The sequence below is a fragment of the Natrix helvetica genome (genome assembly GCF_964273705.1).
Source record: "Natrix helvetica genome assembly, chromosome: 1".
Taxonomy (NCBI): domain Eukaryota; kingdom Metazoa; phylum Chordata; class Lepidosauria; order Squamata; family Natricidae; genus Natrix; species Natrix helvetica.
Window position 1 is genome coordinate 64632575 of NC_138548.1, and position 19114 is coordinate 64651688.

The 19114-nt window shown below is 35.9% G+C and overlaps 1 protein-coding gene across 9 annotated transcripts in view; it reads left to right on the top strand.

Moving 5' to 3' along the window:
• NOVA1 (NOVA alternative splicing regulator 1) overlaps nt 1-19114 on the top strand; it is a 148345-nt gene that overhangs the window by 99680 nt on the left and 29551 nt on the right. For 7 of the 9 annotated variants that reach the window (XR_014173829.1, XM_081935829.1, XM_081935823.1 and 4 more), the window contains exon 4: nt 7381-7452. The exons of 1 other annotated variant lie outside the window; for it this stretch is intronic. Coding sequence is in view for 7 of the 8 variants with exons in the window: in XM_081935829.1 (XP_081791955.1) it covers nt 7381-7452 (72 nt within the window). In the remaining variant the exon portion in view is untranslated. Of the gene's footprint in view, nt 1-7380; nt 7453-8821; nt 8995-19114 lie in introns of those variants that run through there. One more of the 9 variants, XM_081935830.1, reaches the window with a different exon arrangement.

Genomic DNA, 19114 nt, shown 5'->3' on the forward strand with positions numbered 1-19114 from the left:
TTATTCCTTATTCTTGCTTGTTTTGTTTACTAATTAATACTATTTTGTCATACTCTGCTGTCCTCTTTTTTATGTAAGCATAGCTATTCTTGACTCACTACCAACATTCTTTCATATTTCCATTTGGGGTATGTTTTATTAACATACATCATTCTATATTTTACTGTCTAAATTGTTCAGAAATCTGAACCAGTCCTCATGGAATATCTATTATCTAGATTCAAGGTTCTGTTAAGTAATACTGTTATTGATTAATATCTTAGTTTCTTAATCAACACTTGACTAACAGTAGATTATTTTTAGATGGAATGGATCTATGCATTTCAAAAGGAAGAAATAACCTTAGGATAAATTTGCTTGGTCAGGCACAATTCAGAAGGAACTTATGAAAAATAAAAATATAAAATGAATAGATTAAAATTATTTGTAAGGAAGACTAGCAATCAATAAGGAATTTCCATATAAACAATATGCATTCTCTTATTTTTATTTCCTGAGGGAGAATACCTTTAAAATATCACCTTACCAAATATCTATAAGAAGTTGTGAGGACTGAAGCTGACAAGAGTGCAAAGTGGCTGATGAAAGAGGTCTAAGTTACAACACTGAGCCAGCATGTGTTGGTCTGGATTTCTGTGTCTATAGTAAATGACCATGTGTATAAATATAAAATAAAGGTTCTCATATTAACAGCTTTTGGGTTTGGAGCGAAGGAGAAGAGGATAGGTTCAAGTATTTAAACAGCGGGCGTGGAGCCATGATAGATTAATTTAAAAAATACTCTTCTGAAGTATCCAAAAGGCACTGCCTGTATGCATGGACACATGTGTATGTATTTGCTTGCTTATACTGGTCAAGCAAATAAGTTTTGGTAAATTTATTTCAAGATAGGAAAGAACCGATTAAGAAATTAGCAGAATGCAGAACATGGGATTCTTTTAAAGAGATTTAAAACAAATTATGATGCACAATGTAGGAAGCATGCAAGCAGATGTCTTCCTCATTTCCACAATAAATCATTACATGCTTGTTAAAACATTTAATTTAAAAAAATTCTAGTATTTTGCTAAAGATCAGTTCAACTCTAATTCTATTTATTCTAGTAAGTTAATGGGCAGAATTACAGTTCATTTATCAAGCTTTTGTTTTAAAGATGATCAAAACTTATAAATCAATCATTTCCCAGCACGGGCCCCTATGTAGTGTACTACAATTTGTATAATCCTCCACTACTAGCTTTCTTATATGAAGTTGTTAAGAGTTATAGTCTAATATTTAAGAATTCAAGCTTTGTTTTACTAACCAAACTCTATAATATAGTGACAAGGTTAAATTAAATTTTTAAATGATAGATTTTTTTCACCTGTCATTCTCTCATCCTAAAAACAAATTATAGACATAAAAGCAATTCCAACTTAATTTGCAAATCCCAACAGAAATCATAGAATGACTTTTTATACTTTTTACTGTTGGCTAACTAACATGAGAATGGAGAATAAATGCAGCTGTCTTTATTTTTTTTCTGTAGTTTCCTTCTTCAAAATAAAAAAGAGATAAGTTTGAGCAAAGTTCTTTTAATAATAAACAACAAATACATGCATGCACACATACACAGAGAGAGGAAGAGAGAGAGAGAGCTGCATTCCTCTTTAGTAGTTGCTTTATTTCTAGTTAGCTATTTACTTCGTTAAAAGAGGGAGATTTCATCTGATGTAATTTTTGTCCATTTTTTCCCCCTAAGCCTGTGATGGCGAACCTATGACACGCGTGCCACAGGTGGCACACAGAGCCATTTGTCAGGGCACGCAAGACGTTGCCCTGTCAGCAGCAGCACGCATGCACGCGCTGGCCAGCTGACTTCTGACTTCTTTTGAGGCTCCGGAGGGCAAAAAACGACCCTATGAGCAAACTGGAAGTCACTTCCGGTTTGCTCCTAGGGCCGGTTTTAGCCCTCTGGAGCCTTCAGGAGGCTTCCATGAAGCTCCGGAAGACAAAAAACGAACCTCCGAGCAAACCAGACTTCCGGTTTGCCTGTAGGGCCAGTTTTTCGTGCTCTGCGGGCTTCTGGGAAGCTCCTGAAGCCTCCAGAGGGCCTCCGGGGGGGAGGCTCTTTTCGCCCTCTCCAGGCTCCTATAAAGTCTCTGGGGCCTGGGGAGGGCGAAAAAAGCATGCCAAAAATGGGAGGAGCACTGGCCGTGCACGCACTGTGGTTGTGCGCATAGCATTATGGGTGTGACATGCTCACGCATGATCCCCTGCGGTCCCCCCGCTTTTGGCACACGAGCCAAAAAAGGTTCACCATCACTGCCCTAAACAATTACTTATCACTTAATTTGTCAAGTATCAGAATTAAATTCCTTCTTCCAATTGTGTTCACATTTATTCTTTAAAAACTGAAGCAAAAATTGTCAATTCTAAATATGTCATTCAACAGAGGTTCTGAGAATAAAACTTTTAGATGATAATTATTGTCATAAAACTATGTCTCATCAAAACTGCCACGGGGAACCCTTCTGAAGCAGAACTATAGCGAGAATGACAAAGCCTAAGTTGAACCGCACTATCGTTTGAAAACATCCCATAATCTACTTAAATAACTTTCTAGTAATACAATTCTTCAGACTTCCCTCTCTCCTTTTTGTGGAAGTAGACATGCAGACAGACATTTTTATATATGTGTGTATATATCCACATGCACACTCCTCTGCAGCTTAGTTTAAGGAAAGAATCCAGAAAAGTCTTGGTTGTGGTTCAATTTGAAAGTAGTGGGGAAAAAAACATTCATATATTCTTTTCATCTTTTTGCACTAGTTTTATAGTATATTATTAAGGACCCTATCCATTTTAATTTTTTATTATCAATGAATTAATACTCAAATAGTTAGCATTTATGGAGTTATCTCATGAAATAATTACGGAACTAAAATGTGTGTCTAAACTCTTAATCAAAAAAGTGATCATCTTGCCTACCCAAAGGGCTGTTTGATACTTAATATTGCATTTTTCACATTCTTCATTGAGCATTATGGTGTCACCTACAATTTGACTTAATTCATAGAAAACAAAATTGTTTCTTGGAGAAAAAACTAGTCCTTTTCTTGTTCTGTCTTAACTAGTGTTACTTTGGTTGAATATTTTTATAAGTAACACAAGCTATTGACAAGGAAAAAAGGTGGGTTTCCTTTTTTCACCCTAACAGTTTTCTTACCTTTTAGAAAAAACCTTTTTTTAGGTAGTGGCAATAACCCATAAATATGGTTTATTAATGGACTACTCTTGAAGAACAATACTTTCAGGTAAGCTATTTTTATATCTTAATATTTTTATAATATGTGATTAACAATGGAATATTTTATGCAGTGGACATATGATCTTAATTCATTTGATCTTAATTCTGCTGCTCTTTATTGGGCTTTCTCTATAGCCACTGCTTCAAGAATGGCATAGGGATTATAGTTGAAAAGTGCATATAGCAGGGCCTTTGACCATAGCTATCTTTTAATAAAGTAAGCAATATTTTAATCATACCATTGATGTTTTTGTGGAATTAAGGTAATTAAGGGAAATGTTAACATTTTATTTGTTCTGCTATTATAATAGCTTGGGTTTTATTTTAAATAGAATTGATGTTTCAATAATTAATTAGGTAATATATTATTTCTAATCAATTAAAAGTATTCCCAATTAATCATTTAATGAAATATAAAGCTACATGAAATAGCAAGTGACTACCAATATTTTTTAAAAAAAATTCTCTTATATAAAGGAGGTATACCTTATCTAAATTATTTAATTTGATACATGATTGTAACATCTAACATATAATGTTATTTCAGAAATATTGTGGCTATAAATTTCACGATAATAAAATATGTAAAACTGAGCAAAAATTCTTTAGTCAGATTGTCATCCTAATGTTAAAGTAATTTCATCCGAGAATAATATTTGTATTCTAATTCCATTGTAACTCATGATAATGTTTATAACCAAGGATAATCCATATGTTTCAATGGTTAAAAAGGATGGCTTGTTTTTCAATTTTTTTAATTACAGTTTTGTGAATATTTAGACACTTGTCCTTATTATTTAATGAAATATATATTAGCAGCTTGGTGTGAAGCATTTTTATCATATTTATTTTTACAGGATTCCAAATGTTTAGTATTCATTTTTGTTGTTTCCTCTTTCAACAATAGGAGATAAACCAACATTTATTTATTTATGACATGCTGCTTTTTAGTAAGCAACATCTATATTTTGAGATTATGTTTTTAATACAACTATATCCATCTATGAAATCATTTTGTACTCAGTTATTGTGCTATCATAAATGCAGCATATTTAAGGCACTAGTTTGTCAGGGAACAGAGTGATTAAGATATTATATATTAGAATTGTGTAGAATATTCAAAAGACATTATTTGGAAATCATATTTTTATAATTGAGGAATCTTCCTTGAGATCATTAAAATAGCCATGTCCTTTTACAGGGCTCATGCAATTGCTTTGAAAATATGCTTCACTATTCCTCTAGTTCAGTGCTTTTCTCTTTCCTTATGTCCTTGATTTCCCTGTTTTGTTGCAATGTTACATGAAAACACACTAATAAAAGGAAGGAAAAATATAGCTTATTATCCATTCAAACATGTATCAACTTAATGAATGGAACAAATGGTCCCGTGAATTAAGATTGCATTAATAAGACTATCATTTTACGAAAAAGAGATGCAATTTCACTACTATAGTAGAGATGGTGTGCCTATTAAAGACATACTGTATTGCTAACTGTGGGATATAAAAAAACATGTGACCTCCCAGATGCTGTTTGACTCCAACTTCATCAGCCTCACTGAGGGTAGCCAATAATTAGGTATGATTGATATTGTAACTGAACAAATTCTGGTTCCACTTTTAATATACTATTCTTAATATATTGGATCTCATTTTAAGTTATTATGAGAAAATATAATTTTAAAATAAAAAAGTGGGAAGTACTACAGTACAGTAATGAATGAAACTAGGAGTATATTGAAAGAATTAGTTAATATCAATATTTGAAATTTAGTCCCAATACAATGTTATTGTTTGCTGGTGAATGAGTACTCTGGTCATAACTGTACTTCCTTGAAATGTTGTTATCTTCCCTCTTCCTTCTGGCATCTCCGTTCTGTAAGATGTCTTAAATCTCTTATTTGTTATCATTTTTCTTCATCCAACAATTTTATGAGAGAAGGAGAAAGCAGAAAATTGACCATTGGTGTGATATACATGCAGTTACCAAAATTGTGGGTGCGGGGAATGACAATAATGGGCAATACATGGAAGTAGCACTAAAGTTTATCAGTAACATTAATATGTCTTTTCTCCTTTACCCAAACATACATACTGATCTCCTCAGATTTTTTTTCACCTGTGCTTTTACTCTCATAAATTCTAAAGCTTTGCCTTCTCAACTCATTATCTGCCATTTTCATTTTCTTTGTGACCAAATAAATTTCCATCAAGTTTTGGAAACATCACTTTTTACCTGTTTCTCCTGATTATAATCTCTTAAAGCATATATGCAGAAAAGGACACTAGAACAGGACAGTAGAATTCATATCCGTTAGAAGAATCATTATTTTACGACAAAAGTTGTACTATTTATATATTTATGGAATTGTGATTGTTGTGGAAATTTTATCAGGTCTTATATGTTTTGGTAATGTTTACCTTGTTATATTAAAAATAGTTTTCTGTTCTGATAATTTATCAAATTTAAAATTATTTAAATTTATCAAACTTAATTTATCAAAATTAGTTATTTTCTTTAGCATTGAGATGAATAGTTATTAAATTTTCTAAAATTATAATGTTAAATATTATCAGAGTGTTTCATACTTGAACTATTAAATGAAATAAACCATATAGTGTCTTTGGAAACATATCCCCTAGAGTATTGGTTCTCAACCTGTGGGTCGGGACCCCTTTGGGGGTTGAACGACACCTTCACAGGGGTCGCCTAAGACCATCAGAAAAGACATATTTTCAAAAAAATACGGAAAACATATAATAATTTTATGGTTGGGAGTCACCACAACATGAGGAACTGTATTAAAGGGTCGCAGCATTAAGAAGGCTGAGACCCACTGCCCTAGAGGTTTTCAAAAGAATATACATATCTCTTTAGCACTTCTGTATGTAGTATGACTTTTCTTTTAAAGAGGAAGAGCTTTCCAATTGTTATTCCAGTCCATAATGGTAGTTTTACTATCAGTGTTTCCTCTTTCCCAGTCTCTGTACTGATTTTAACAAGTAGAAATGTTATAGTGCTGACATTTGATTGTTTTAATTGTGATCTTTACCTCTAAAGTAATTGATACTTTTTTTTACCGTAAACTGAACTTTTTACAACTTTTTATTGTAACTGGATTTTTTAAAGTGACATGGGTCAATCTCAGAGCTTCTCTGTATGCTACAGAATAACATTTGCATAAATCAAGAAATACTTTTACATAACAATAACCAGAGAAACTGAGATACTTACAGTTTGGGTATGTTGATAAATTTATAAATATTATTTATTATATTATTTGATGTTAAATCTATTTTGTTGTTGCTATTTCTAATATGTTGAAAAGCTTGAAATATACAAGAATTATCTTACATTATAAGCAAAATTAAAAAAAAAAACCTTTATCTTGAAAGTTGATTTATGGCTTTCTCATTAGAGTTATGTTAGATTGGTAACTGAGACTTTCCCATATTAGAAAGTGCTATGTGAAATCAATTCTTGTTCATTATAATATGATTTAAAATTGTGTAGCTTACAATTAATATTGACGTAAGTTCATTTTAAGGACTAATTTTAGTGTTACTAAAAATTGATTTCAATGTATACATATTATATAATGCATTTATTATATAATATAGAAATCTAAATTTATATTTTAATTGTGTAAGATAAAAGATGTAGTATTGTGGCAAAAATATAACATCAGAATGCAAGCATTACTTTTCCAAGCATATGGTAACAGAATTGGTGGTTCATCTGCTCATTGAACTTGCTGGAATTTGTATTTACTACTCTTTAGTCCCAAGAAACAATTATTGGAGAAATATTCATAGTAGCAGTGTATTTTTTATTTATTTTGTGAGTCTACCATCTTAATTTTAAGCCATTAATTTGTTTTACATATGTATGCATGCATACTTGCATGCATTACTTATTGCTTGATTGGCATTAAATTCCATTAAGTTCCAATGAGGAAGATAAAATTTAGTTTTTCAGGCTTTTTCTATTTAATTTTATATTACATTACATTTGTTTATTTATTTTTTTTGACTGTTTGGTCTAAGGCTTGTTGAGGTTGATTTGCTCCTGAACTGCTTTGTTCCCAGACATTGCCATCATCCCCAACTACCACCAAGTCCTCTCCATCTGATCCCATGACCACCTCCAGAGCTAATCAGGTATAGTATCATTCTATCATCTACACCATATTTTTCACAAGTGGCTTGCAAACTGGAGAAAAAGATATGGTGGGTTGAGGTTTTATTTATTCATTTACACCCATAATCATGAATATTGAATGCTGTTGCTCAAATAATATCATTTTAGCCTGATAAATAACTCAGATTCATTTTTATCAACATGGCATGTGACTCTTATGAAGTTGCAATCTCATTGCTTATATTCACATTTTATTTCTTCCGAGCAGCAACTTTTGGGATTGCATTAGAGATGCTAAATATCTCTGAAGCATCCAGAGTGTAAATTAAATGCAACACGAGACTTTTAGGGCTTATGTTTTTCAAGGGGATTTGGTACTTGATAATAATAACTATATAGAATTATTTTTGTAGTAGTAACATTATGTATACAAACAGGCCGGGAGGATGAAAAAACCTCATTTTTTAAAAAAAAAACAAATTTATGGTCTCAAATTTTAATAGATTTTTGACACCTTAAAAACTTGTTTTGTTTTTAAAATTAAAGTAAAAGATGATGTAAAAATTTCAACTGTGAAGTTGTGATATCTTTTATTGTAGGTCTTATAATTAATATTTATCTTTCTTTAAAGTAGAATAAATTTTCTTCTTTTGCTAAACAAGAAAGCTGTGATTCCAGATTTTCATAATATGGAAAATTGGAAGGTCTATTGTGTTTCTTACGGTGGAAGCTTGAATGAGGAAAGTGAAATTAAATCTGTATTTGCTTTTCTACTTATGCAAATGGAAAAGTAAGATAAGTGCAATAAAACTGCTTTTTAAGAGATAACTTAAATAAATGTCGGCAATAGAATAGATACTGTTCCATTCCTTGTCCTTTATATTGAACTTGTGATGTATTTCTATGGTTCCCTGGTGTCTAATTCCAAGGACGCATTTGATACTGTGAAACAATCCCTAGGGTTCATTGCTTGAGGGTGAATAAACTGAAATTAAATCCAAGCAAGATAGAAGTACTATTAGTATAAGATGTTGTTGTTGTTTTTGTTTTCTGGAAGGAATTCTGTTTTCCTGAAATAACATATCTCTGTCCTGGGAATTCTTAATCCTACCCTGTGTCTGGGTTTCTAGATGCCAACAGTGACAAATTATGTTTATGAGTCAGTTGGATTCATTGTTCAACTAGTCTAAGCTGGCAACAGTTATCCATGCCTTGTTACATCACAACTAGATTTCTGCGTTTCACTCATTTATACAATAGGAATTGCTTTATTACTCAGAAATGCAATATCAGAATAATATTTTAAGTAACTGGAAAGATATGTATTGGTTACAAGTTTTTTTTTTCAGGGCACAAATTAAAGTGTACTTTTATCTTTTATAATTATAGATTTAAGATCTCGCTGCAAGAAGAATTATGTCTGTTTTTATGAAACCTTCTAGAGGTGAACTCCATTTCAAGATACTCTTTCAGATTTACAAAAAGTCTTTCCTATATCACTCCTAAACTGTAGAACTTCATCTTTAGAAATGAGTTTGGTTTACCTCTCTTCACCCTTGGTTTTGAGGACACATTTCTTTAAATAAAATGTTTTCATTAATATTATACTATTTATGTCCTTTTAGCTATGTTTAAATTGCATTTAAAAAGAATAGTTGAGTTTTTTCTTCTTGTTGCTGCTAGTGCCCCAAGAATCTTTTTTCAATTTGAAAGATGGGATATACAGGTAGTCTTCATTTAACTTCTACTCATTCATCAACCATTTGAACTTACAGTAGTGCTAAAGAGGACTGGCCCTGATAGTCGCACCATTACAGCATTCCCACAGTCATGTAATTGCAATTCAGACACTTGGCACTTAGTTTGCAGTGATGATATTAAAGCATCCTCCATTTCCACCTTCACTACTGATGTCCAACAAGCAAAAGTTAATGCGGAAACCAGCAGGAGGTTGCAAATAGATATCAAATGACTGTAGGACACCACAATCACATGGGATTCACATAACAGCAATTAGATCTGCAAGAACTGCAATCCTACATAAATGCAGTCCCATGATGTTATCTTTTAAAACTGTGTTGTTTAGTGATGGAGTTCTTGATCCCAATTACCCTTGGTAAGTAAGAACTCCCTGCCAATCTAAACAACTATATATATATATATATACCTTATTACATTATGAGTCATGACATTAAGCCATAGAAACTGTGTATGTCTAATAAATAACAGTAAAATGTAATCAGTCAATAACCAGAAACATTCAAAAAATATTTAAGAATATACGTCTCCCAGGATAATGTTGCAGAATACTATCTGAGTTATTCACCACAACCAGAGATTTTGACTTCTGAATTTTTGATTCGTGCTGGGAACCATCTTCAGGGAACTTCTTTCTAGCAGAGTATGTGCAGAGTGTAAACATAAAAACTGTGTCCAGATTACAGCTTTTTAGAAATATTTTTAAGAGATATATACCGTGGTGGGCTGCTGCTGGTTTGGACCGGTTCAGGCGAACTGATCAGTGGCCCACCCTAGCACTATCACGTCCTATATAATTGCCAGTTTTTCGATGCCATGTGCATGTTCGGAAGGCACACAAGCAAAGCATGAGTACACTCTCACGTTTTTGCTTCTGGGCGAACCAGTTGTTACAATATGTGATGCCTGCTTCTGGGTATATACCTCTTATAAATTACTATATTTATAATTTATAAACATAATTATAAATAATTATAATGTAATGTTTAGAATAACTTAAATGAACAAATCTTTGTACATTATACTATATCTTTGTTATCAGGTGTTCCATACAGCTGTCTCTGGAAGGTTAATAATAAAGGATATAATCACCTAGAAATTTTAGATCAGTAATTTTAAATTATAGTCAGTCAATCAGTAATTTTAAATTACATAAAAAAGAGTTTTTGAGTTTGCTTTATTAAAACCCTTAGTAAAGATTAATTATATCTCATACTTCTTTCACTCTCAGGACATTCAGTTAGACTTCAAAAATTGTAGTGTTTACAATCATGCCTTTGTCACAACAGTTTCTCTCCACTTATCAGGATAGGAATTGTGAGTAATTTATATTACAATGGTCCTGATTCACTGAAAGTTGGTTTGGTGTAGAGATTAAGATATCAGGGTGGAAACTGCAAGACTATGAGTTCTAGTCTAGTCTAGCACTGTAACTTTGGACCAGTGACTCTTTCCTAGTCTTAGATAGAAAGCAATGGCAAATCACATCTAGGAATACTGCCCCTCAAAAACCTAGCAGGCGTGAATACTGGCATTGAAGGCAACCCGCCTACACCTACCCTCAAAAATCCTGTTTCTTCAACATTTATTTTCTCAGATATAATTCATATTGATATTTTAATCCATTGTGATATTAACTAAGTGAAGTGATTGCATGTGTCTGACTATAATATATCAGACGATATCATGTGCCCATATCCTGAGAGACAGATTGTCTCAGGGGAGTTAAGGCAAACAGAATACAACATCAAAGGAATATTACTAAAACATATCTATAAGTAGGAAAAGAGATAGTGGGTGAAAGTTCTAATGTTTTTTTTTTTAAAAAATCATCATAAACAGGAAAAAGTGGTATTTCTATTCCATAAAGTGGAATAAAGATGTGCTTAGTCATGTGCCTCAAATGATTCTGAAGTTTTCTAATTCTAAATGGTATAGTTTTCTGTTTTCTATCTCCATAGCTTTTCTGAAATCAGTAGAGAATTCTAGTTGTATATTAAAAGTTCTGAAACATGCCGCTGCTGAACATTTCTAGGCCTCAGATAATCTTGATTTAATATTCTAGTCCTTTAGAATATGTCTTAGTTCCACAATAAGGAATGTAGCAGATATATTTAAAATACCACCCGTGGGAGAATCATGACATTAGAGGTGATTGAGTACATACTGCAACTTAATTCTATATCAGAGAAAGATCATCTATATCTATATAAATAAAAATGTAATGTATGTTTGTTCAAAATCTCAAATCTCCTAAAGTTCTTCACCGATTGCTTTGAAATTTTGACACAACATTGCATTCTAATATACATATGTCTTTATATACATAAATTACATAGATGTCACACCTGTGACAGGTAAAAACATGTTTTTTTGTAAAAACATGCTTTTTTGAAAACCAGCGCCATCTGCTGGACGTAAAAGCAACACACGCTATACCAGCGATGGTGAACCTTTTTTGGCTCGTGTGCCACAAGTGGGGGGAGCGCAGGGGGGTCGTGTGCGGGCGTGCTGCACCCATAATGCAATGTGCGACCCCCGTGCGCATGCGGGCACAACAGGCGCAGACCCCCCCATTTTTACATGCTTTTTTCACCCTCCCCAGGCTCCAGAGGCTTTATAGGAGCCTGGGGAGGGTGAAAAGAGCCTCCCCCGCGCCCCCCCGGAGGCCCTCCGGAGGCTTCAGGGACCATCCGGAGGCGTCCCTGAAGCCTTCGGAACGCTTAAAACGACCCTCTGAGCAAACCGGAAGTGACTTCCGGTTTGCTTGGAGGGTCGTTTTAAGCGTTCCGAAGGCTTCAGGGACTGTCCGGAGGCTTCCCTGATGCCTTCGTCGTTTTAAGTGTTTCGAAGGCTTCAGGGACAGTCCCTGAAGCCTCCGGGGGGGCGGGGGGCTCTTTTCGCCCTCCCCAGGCTCCTATAAAGCCTCTGGAGCCTGGGGAGGGCACAAAAATGGCTTTTAAAAACGGTGCCCTGACAAATGGCTCCGCGTGCCACCTGTGACACGTGTGCCATAGGTTCGCCATCACTGCATTATACCATATCATTCATTTCTTGAGTATAGTACAGTGATGGCGAACCTGTGGCACGCGGAGCCATTTGTCAGGGCACGCGAGTTCACCCTTTTTTAAAGCCATTTTTCACCCTCCCTAAAGCCTCCAGAGGCTTTAGAGGCGCCTGGGGAGGGCAAAAAGAGCCTCCCCTGCCCCCCTGCAGGCCTTCCGGAGGCTTCATGAGCTTCCCTGAAGCCTCCAGAGTGCAAAAAAACGTCCCTGGGGGCAAACCGGAAGTTCGGAAACGGACTTCCGGTTTGCTCGGAGGGTCGTCTTGACTGCTTTAGAGGCTTCAGAGAAGCCTCCTGAAGGTCCCTGAAGCCCTCGGAGCGCTCAAAGCGACCCTCCAAGAAATCTGGAAGTGACTTCCGGTTTGCTCAGAGGGTCATTTTGAGCGCTCTGAAGGCTTCAGGGAAGCCTGAAGGTCCCTGCAGCCTTCGGAATGCTTAAAACGACCCTCCGAGCAAACCGGAAGTTTGCTTGGAGGGTCATTTTGACTCCTTCGGATGCTTCAGGGAAGCCTCCTGAAGGTCCCTGAAGCCTCCGGAGGGCTTCCGAGGGGTGGGGGCCTGTTTTTGCCCTCCCCATACTCTTATAAAGGCTTTGGAGCCTGGGGAGGTGAAAAAAGCATGCAAAAATGGGGTTGTGCCTGTAGTGTGCGCATGCACACTGGGGGGGTGTCGCACATTGTATTATGGGTGTGGCATGCCTGCAAACAACCCCCCTGTGCTCCCCCCACTTATGGCATATGAACAAAAAAAGGTTTGCCATCGCTGGTGTACTATATTTGGAATAGTTCGGCCTCTCTCCAGCTTCGTCCTGATGGTCCCTTTATATGTGTAGCTGGGCTGCAGCTGCACCCTTTCCTCTTTCTGCCCCTCCTCTTCGCCATTTCCACCAAGGGGAGCCGAAGCCTTTTGGCCTCCCCCTCCCCTCTCTCTCCTCCCCTCCCACCAGGCCTTTGCTGTCTGTGGCGGAGCAGCGCCTGCCCCATCCCTCGGCCGCCTCCTCCCACCCTGAAGCCGGCTTCCCCCCGCCCAGCCCAGTGGAGCTCCAGAGGAGGTGGAAGCGGAGCGTCTCCTCAGCCCGGCCAGCTGTGCGCACTCTCCATCTGTTTCCGGCCTGTAGCTGACCTCCAGAGCCAGAGGGACGCAGTTTTTGCCCTCCCAGATGATCGAGGTAAGCTTCCAGAGCCTGGGGAAGGTGAAAACTGTCCCCACACCATGGTGCAAGAAGGCCAACTACACCATGTCCATGCCCCCCCAGCATCTGGGCAAAAAAGCCATTGCTGAAATTTTTGAAGTTCACCCTGCGATATAACACAGTTCTGAGATAACTTCATCTCAAAAGAGGCAAAATTACCGTATTTATCGGCGTATAACACGCACAGGCGTATAACACGCACCTTCATTTTAAGAGGGAAATTTCAGGAAAAAAAATTAAATTTCAAATAAAGAACTTTGAAGCAAAATAAGGGTAGCTCAGAACTTTTTTTTATTAATATTATTACCACTTATAAGGTAAATAATGTAAAAGGACAGTAAAAGCAACTATGAACACTGCTGCTTTTACTGCTACTATCTTCCACCCTCCCTTCCTCCTTCCCTTCCTTCCTGCCTCCCTTCCAGTTCCCTCCTTCCTCTTTCCTCCTGCCTGCCTGCCTTCTTTCCCTCCTGCTTATCTATGCTTCCTTCCTTCCTTGCACCTCCCTCCCTTCTGCCTGCCTGCCTTCTTTCCTCTTTCCCTATCCTCCTATCCTTCCTTTCTCCCTCCCTCCTTCCCTGCCTCCCTTCCAGTTCCATCCTTCCCTCCTTCCTTTTTTTTATTAACTTTTAGTCGGGAGTCTGGGGAGAGGAGAGACGGCTCATCCATTCTCTCCTCCTCTCACCCACACCCCGCTGAGTAGCGCTCCGTGATCCTTTTCTGTGCGCCTGGTGTTTAGATAGATAGCCGGATGTTTAAAACGCCAGGCGCACAGAAAAGCAGCTGCTTTTGGGGCGAAGCGCTCCACGATCCTTTTCTGTGCGCCTGGCGTTTAAAACATCCGGCTATCTATCTAAACGCCAGGCGCACAGAAAAGGATCGCGGAGCGCTTCGCCCCAAAAGCAGCTGCTTTTCTGTGCGCCTGGCGTTTAAAACATCCGGCTATCTATCTAAACGCCAGGCGCACAGAAAAGGATCGCGGAGCACTTCGCCCCAACAGCAGCTGCTTTTCTGTGCGTCTGGTGTTTAAAACATCCGGCTATCTATCTAAACGGCTGCTGTTGGGGCGAAGCGCTCCGCGATCCTTTTCTGTGCGCCTGGCGTTTAGATAGCCGGATGTTTTAAACGCCAGGCGCACAGAAAAGCAGCTGCTTTTGGGGCGAAGCGCTCCGTGATCCTTTTCTGTGCACCTGGCGTATATCGCCTGGCGTATATCGGCATATAACACGCATACATCATTTGCCCCCTATTTTTCGGGGGAAAAAGTGCGTGTTATACGCCGATAAATACGGTATATTACCTGTCCAAATGCTTCTTTGATTTACGTTAATATCTGAGGCAGACAAAACTCAGCTTGCTGGTCCTTTTCTTCCCCAGAACACACTTTACTTAAAAAAAATTGTCAGCAGTAAGGATTGTTTGTTTCTTTGGAGAAGGATAGGGTGTAGGGATGGGGTTTTCTTTCTATTGAAATGGATTAAGGCTTTCACAATGGTTTACAAAATTAAAGTATATTTGGGGCATCCATTACATTTTCTAGCTTCTAAGGACATTGTTTTATTCTAGCTGATACTGGGAGGTTCATTTTAAAGGAGATTATTTGTAGCTCAGGGTTGAAATGAGGTCTTTGGTGCTCTCTCAGCGAACTCTCTGGTGAACTCTTGTTTGTTTTCTTGCAGACATTTCATTACCCAAACTAGGTAACACCATCATTGCTAGTGATGATGATGATCACTAGCATTGATAATGTTACCCAGTTTAGGTAACGAAACATCTATAAGAAAATCTCAGACAGCACTAAAGATCGCTCAGGTTCATTTTAATAGTATTACTACTGCTTCCTTCTGAAGGAGATACTGTTGTGATTAATTTTAATAAAGCGCTGGAGAAAGTATTCCAACAAGTCTTCCAATAATGCATCAATCGCCACTGTAATCAAAACTATCTACCTTGCTGCTAGCCATTTTCTTCCTTTTCTTCCATTGGTAATAGTACCAATCACTTATGTTTCCTTTTCATAAAATCCTACAGATTTTTTAAAATGTGAGGAGCACAGTGATACATGCCTTCTATAGACCACTTGGGAACTATCCCATCCCTCAAGGAGACATATATCATCAATCCATCTATCCACCCCATTTTTTGTAGTTTTCATTTGTATGGTGGGAAAGGCAGACTACAGCCTTCAATTATTTTGCTCCATTCATCAAATTGTGCAATTTTAAATAGATCCTCAGTAATAATGGAATAATTCCATGTATCTTTTATTATGTGACAGCAAAGGCAAATAAGTAGACATTAATATGATTAATTGAAATGTGATGCAACTTTGTCAGAGCAACCTTTTGCTTATTCAAAGGGTAGTATCTCATTTTAAAATTTAAAATATTTATTTCTACTCTACCTACTATCTAGTTGGATTGCAAATTTACGTCAAAGCATTAAAAATATAGTAAGTGTGCTACAAAATTCTACTATATCAGTGACATTTTAAAAAGTTCATATGGATATCAGATAAGACTTTCTAAAAGTAATTTCACAAACAATGTTTCACTATTGAGAAGGTATATCATTTTCTAGCCATGTAGACGTTCTTTGCAGATCATTTTCTCCACATAGATTTGCAGAAAGGTGATTATCCGTGAAAATTGAATAAGCCTTAAAAGCTTTTTTTTTAACTTTTCCAACTTATTTCAACATACATTCATTTTAACAATATTGATAAAGAGTATATAGTATAAGTATCATTTTAAATAAGCATGAGTGCCAATTTTACATGTGGAAAAAGTAACTATACCCTTACATTTATCACTACCTGAAATATCTAAAATTAGAATTAGGGGCACTAAAAGAGATACAGATCGTTAGAACATCATTAGAGAGGATCTCAAAAGAATCTTTTTTTTTTTTAAAAAAATCTGAAATATTTAATCAATCCACTATCCAGAATATCATTCACAAGTGGAAAAGTTTTCAAATTGCTACCAGTTACTGGTCCTGGTCAGGCTGACCCAACAAGTTCAGTCAAAGAGCAGAGTGTAAGATGTTGAAAGAACTGCAGAATATCATAATATGACTTAAAAGCTAGCCCTCACTACTGTCAAAGTGCAGCAGTCTACCATTAGAAAAAAACTTCACAAGCTAAGTCTATGTGGGAGGTCCTAGAAGGAAATCTTTTACTGTATGGAAAGAACAGCAGGGCAAAACTTAAGTTTGCTCATGAACACATAGGCAAAGACTGGGATTTCTGGAGTAAGCTGCTCTGGACATACAAGGCAAATATACAGTTATCACACCATATTGCCAGAAGAAGAAAAACAATTACAGCACTTCATCAAGAGAACTTGACTCTTACTTGTAGAGTATGCTGGTGGAAATGTTATGATTTGGAGCTACTTTGCCATCATAGAAGCCACTATGAATTCTTCATTGTAACAGAGGGTGGTAAGAATAATGTTAGACCATCATTAAATTATAGCTTTATCAAAAATGGAGTTTTTAACATGATAATAACCCTAAACATTCCAGTAAATCCATCAAAAATGACTAAAAATTGATCTAGAATAGCCAAATCAAAGCCCAGATCAAAATTTATTTGAGATGTTGTAGAGTGATTTCAAATGGACTGCATGAAAGAAACCTCTCAAACATTGCATAATTGATTTTTTTTTTTTGCGCGAGTGGGGAAACATTCTTCCAATAAATATCAAAGAGACTGGTAGACAATTATAAGAAATACCTATTATGAGTTGTTTCTGTCAAGGGGACAATACAAGGCATTAAAACCAAGGGTGTACTTACTTTTTCCACAGAAGGAAATTGGATATTAATTAATTTTCTATTGAATAAATGATCTCAAGGTCATTTTTTGTTCAAGTACAGCTTGGATAATGGTAAAATATTGATATGCCAATTAAGTTAAAGAGGGACAAAAAATTAGATGGAGTGTGAATATTTTTTCACATGATGGCACAGTAACTGGTGAATATATGTCAGAATTTCACAGGAGATTTTTTTTTTTGTCACTACTCTGTGTATGTTATAAACATACTGTGTCCAGAATACACAACTTCCTTGATAACTCTTTCTTGTTGAGCTCATTGTTTGACCTCCTTACTAATTCACTTTCTTATGTTACACTGGAAAAAAAAACGACAGGTAACTTGAAGTTGGGAAACTTTATAAATTGAATTTAACTATTCAATATAATCGTGTGATATGATAAAAAATATCTTAAAATAGTTAACAGACAAATGCAAATATGTTTATATAACAAAAAACAGATAGATGTGCAAGATGAAGTTACCTGGCTTGATACTACTATTTACAAAAAAGGTTTTGGAATGGTAGTTGATTTCAAATGAATGCTACAATTTTCCTACAGTATTTAATATGTGTGTATTTAAAATAAATGTATATACATACACCATAGAACCATATTGTATCGAAAGTAGGTATAAAAATATGTATTTCCAGAAAATGGAATGCACACACATTTGTTTTTTATTACATTAATTCACAAAACTATCAGGTTTAGTAGAGTTACAGTATTAAAAATGCATAATACATTTTTGTACATAGCAAATGTTCATTCCAAGGTAATTATTGATTTAACAAATAATGGAACGGAATTGAACTTGAAAATAACAAATTTGATAGAAAAAGAAATATTCATCTTTGCCTTTTGATTTAGTCAGTTTGACAAGAAATGTAGCACTTTCATTCCATTGTGTTATAAAAATATGTCCAGCTGGTTACTTTTGCAAAGCTTGTTATATTGATTTGTACCATGTAAATATGCTAACAGATATAACTATTCACAAATCTACCGGAATCTGTCCAAGTGAAGCCTATTCAATCATCAGTGATGACTAGTTTATGCTTGCTGCACATTCTAGGGGCAGGGGCTTGGAAATCAGCAACTATACTGAAACAGTGTAACATAATCGTTTCTATGAAAATAGACTTGACCTCTTGCCAAATACTGCTGATATTTAGATAAGAACACAAGTGAAGAATGCTGTCCCCTCACATACTGTATCTATACTACTAACATAGTAGGAAGTGACAATGCATAAGCTTTACTTTGATATATATCAATTTCATATTAAAGGTAAAGGTTCCCCTCGCATATACGTGCTACTTGTTCCCGACTCTAGGGAGCGGTGCTCATCTCCATTTCAAAGCCAAAGAGCCATCGCTGTCTGAAGACATTTCATATTAGGAAAGAATATTTATAATGTTTAGTTGGAGTAACTAAACATTGCATACCTATATGTTCACTTTACTACCAATTAAAACCAAGTTACAGTATTTAGGATGTTCTAATACAGGGGTGTCCAAACTTGGGAACTTTAAGACTTGTGGATTTCAACTCCCAGAATTTCCCAGCCAGCCATGCTGGCTGGGGAATTCTGGGAGTTGAAGTCCACAAATCTTAAAAGTTCCCAAGTTTGGACACCCCTGTTCTAATAGGTATTAATTAACTATATTTAAAGAAATCTGTTTTAAGAATTGTAAAGCTCTTTCACAGACAAAGAAAATATAATTATGCAGAGCTAGATCTACACAGATTTCCCCAAAAGATGAAATGGTAGAGGTTGCTGTTACTTCTAAATATAGATAATAATTTTTAATTGAATATAGTATTTTTCCCCTTGGGGTTTTT